The 3,479-nt window shown below is 29.1% G+C and overlaps 1 protein-coding gene across 1 annotated transcript; it reads right to left on the bottom strand.

Moving 5' to 3' along the window:
• Positions 1-235: 235 nt before the first annotated feature.
• LOC120104644 lies at positions 236-2,912 on the bottom strand. The gene is made up of 2 exons (XM_039116141.1): positions 2,829-2,912; positions 236-900 (listed from the first exon to the last, which is right to left on the bottom strand). Exon 2 carries the CDS (start codon positions 734-736, stop codon positions 323-325), a length of 414 nt encoding a protein of 137 aa, XP_038972069.1. The 5' UTR covers positions 737-900; positions 2,829-2,912; the 3' UTR covers positions 236-322.
• Positions 2,913-3,479: the final 567 nt, after the last annotated feature.

Here is a 3,479-nt window from a genome sequence, read left to right as displayed (position 1 = left end):
ATTGTGATTACTAAACTATTTGATATATAAGATAGCTTGAGCTTGTAGCCTGTTTTATCCATATTCTTCTCTTGTTATGAATGATTATTCATCCATTTATCTTTTTTATTTGCAACACCTCCCCCCCCCCCTTCACGTCCCACATGCACGTATACACACAAAACTTTATACGTGAGCACAAACACCAGCAAAATGTCATGTGCTTAGGTATGAAAACAATTAGTACACAAAAAAAATAATAACATTTCCACTAAGAGTCAATGAAGTGTTGGGAGAAGGAGCAGGCAACTTCTCCACTACCTTAGGACACTCCATGGCATCCTTAATATGTCCCACCACCTCCTTGGTCCTTGGCAGCCTCATTTGATCTCTCCATATTGCCATCAACATTGTGCTTGCTTCCACCATTAGGATCACCTTCTCCTCCTAGGTTTCCTTCGATATGTTCAAGCTCCATGAAGAGATTTTCAAAGTTCTCCTCAAAGGGTCCATTGAGATACGAGTCATCAAACAAATCAGCTGTATTGTTATCAACCATGTACGGTTCGAAGATACGATCAGTGAAACTTTGAGGACTATCTGATGCACCACAGAGGACTGCAGCCATGGTGGTGGCTTCAGGTTCCACCATTGGATCACCAAAAGGAAGGGAAGGAAACAAGTTAGTAGGATCTTCAAAGGATACCTGCAAGTGGCCCTCTGGTTGTGGTTCTATTGACGATAAGAAATGGGGCATCGAATTAACCTCCTGGGATACCTCCAGCTGAGAAAATTGTTGGACTTCTAATATTTGTGGTGCTTGTTGAAGGTAGTGACTGATTGGAAAGTTGGTTATTACATCCGAGCCACTGTGCTCAATGGCAGCAAAGTCATAGGCACGAGTTGCCTCCTCTTCATTGGCTGTATAAAGAAAAATATTTGCTATGAGACTTTGAACTAGTCAATCCTTGATGCCTGAAGAGCAATAAGCCTTTAATAGAGCTTAAGCAACAACAATATCATGCTTGTTCAACACTTAAGGAATTGTTGGCTGTAGGGAATAAAAAATGACATTATAGAATAAATGGTTAGGAAAGGGCAAAAGTGGTCTTGGTGGGGGATATGGAGGTCAAGGGCATGTAATGGAAAACAGGAAAAGAACAAATCTACTCAATTCCATCATTGATGCACTACAAGGCTATTTTCTTTTAATGTTAAGGGTGGAGAGAGAAATAGAAGACATTAGCATATATAGTTGTTCTTGTCCATTGAAATAATTGGTAATTGTGCCAACTTGTTGGACAGCAAATATAATCTTAAAGAAACAAAAATAATAAAATGATTTTTATTATCTAAAAAAGCTATTGAAATAAGTTTAAAAAATAATATTTTTTGGAAATTGTACTAAGGGGCGTGCTTTTATTCTTTCACTGGCGCATGAAGAACCATATGTGCCTAGAGTTTTAACTATATATCATTGCATCGAATATGAATATGTTCCAAGGGAGCAAGAGGATGGTTGATAAATATAGCTTATTATAATTGTCTTTACTTATATGTTTGAACTTTTCACTGCATCTTTTTTAATAAGGTTCACTTGGTTGGAGATAATCTAGTATGAAAAAATAAATTCTGTATTAAGATTTCATTTTTGATATGAAAAGAAATGAAAAAGATGATAACATAAATGTAGATCTCGTACCTATTATATTGAGAGAAAAGAAAAAATAAATACCACTAGGGAGGGTGGTATTTTTTTTCCAAACTAGATTACTGAGCAGAAATAATCTAAAATTATCATTATATAATTATTATATTAATTATATTAATATTTACTAAATATATATTAGAATCAATATATTTATCATGTTTATTAATTATAATAAATACAAATATATTATATATATTAAAATAATTTATATTTATAGATACATAATTATAGTTATATTATTTATTTATATTTGTAGTCAATTTATTCACTATAATATATTAATAATAATATATGAACTATATATTACCTTTATAATTAATATATTAAAATACTAATAACATTATTTATAAATAATAATACAATTAATATATAAATAATTTTATAAAAATAATTAAGAAATATTTATTAATTATTAATAAATATAATTTTGGAATTATTAGTAATTAAATATTTATTTTCTAATAAATATATTTATAAAACTTATAATATATATTTATGAATATAAAAAATACATTAAAATTTATTTATGGTAATAAATATATTTTTAATATATATAATTAATTAAAAATATTATTAACTCATGTAAATGTATTTTCATTGAAATGTCCCATATTGACAGACTTCATATAAATAGACCATAAATGGCCAACAAATGAACTAAATAAAAAAACATTGCTTGAATTGTGTTCTCTAAAGTATTTTTAAAAATTTGGCAATATTTTTATATAAAATTACCTCCAACCAAATATAGTAATCTTTTTTTGGTGTTATTTTTCAAAGTAGTTTTTCTACCAACCAAATATAGTAAAATTTATTTTTTTTTCTTGCAATCATTTTTCTAGATAAATAATTTTTAGAAATTATTAGATTATCCTATAATCTCGCATACCGCAACCAAATAAATCTTAAAGTGGTTATGTAGTGGCAATATCTCTTAATAAATGTAGTCATCCTAGATTGCAATGCCCTCATATGCATATTTAATACATACGATCCCGACATGTAATGCCTTCATCATTCTAGCAAATATCAAATGGTTCTATATTGTGGCAAAAAAATTAATAGAAACTAGTTATATAGATATATTTTTCAAGATGTTTATACTAAAATTGGTCAAAATAGGAAAGAAAATACATACCATATATCTCAAGGTAATTGTACTTGTTGTTCGAGATGCCTCCAATTCTAGCCTCCCATCCCACACTTTTGTAGTGCCTGCCCAAATCCCAGCAACATGGATGAGAAGATAACTATTAGATCTAAGATATCATAAAATAAAAAATAAAAAAAATATTATTACATAATTTCTCGTGTTACAATTTGTCATATTGGAAACTTCAACAAAGATCAACTTTTCCATTGGAGGTCCAAATATCCAAAGTGCAAATATTAATCAATTAAAGCTACATAAAACTACCATAATAAAATCAATTTGCAATTATTACGTACTTAAACAGAAATATTATTCTATAATTATAACTAATTATAACTAGTCTTATGAAGTAAATCCAAATATTCAAATTTAGAATTATATGTTTCATGTAATTATGTGTACAATGTAAGGCCTAAAGTAAAAAAATGTAATCAATAGAACTTACTGTTCAACCCCATGATATTCCGATGTGTCCTTAGCAAATTCATTGCCATGATGTCGAAGAAAAGCTATATACTCCTCTTTTGATATGCTCTGCATTTCGTGATACTCCTTTAAATACATGTTTGCCTATACCATTAGGGAAGCTCAATAAGAAAATATTATTCAAAACAAAAGAAATTCTTAATTCCTTGA

This window comes from Phoenix dactylifera, chromosome 1 (genome assembly GCF_009389715.1).
Source record: "Phoenix dactylifera cultivar Barhee BC4 chromosome 1, palm_55x_up_171113_PBpolish2nd_filt_p, whole genome shotgun sequence".
NCBI lineage: Eukaryota > Viridiplantae > Streptophyta > Magnoliopsida > Arecales > Arecaceae > Phoenix > Phoenix dactylifera.
Note: the sequence above shows the minus strand (reverse complement) of the source record. Positions and strands in the feature narration are given on the sequence as shown.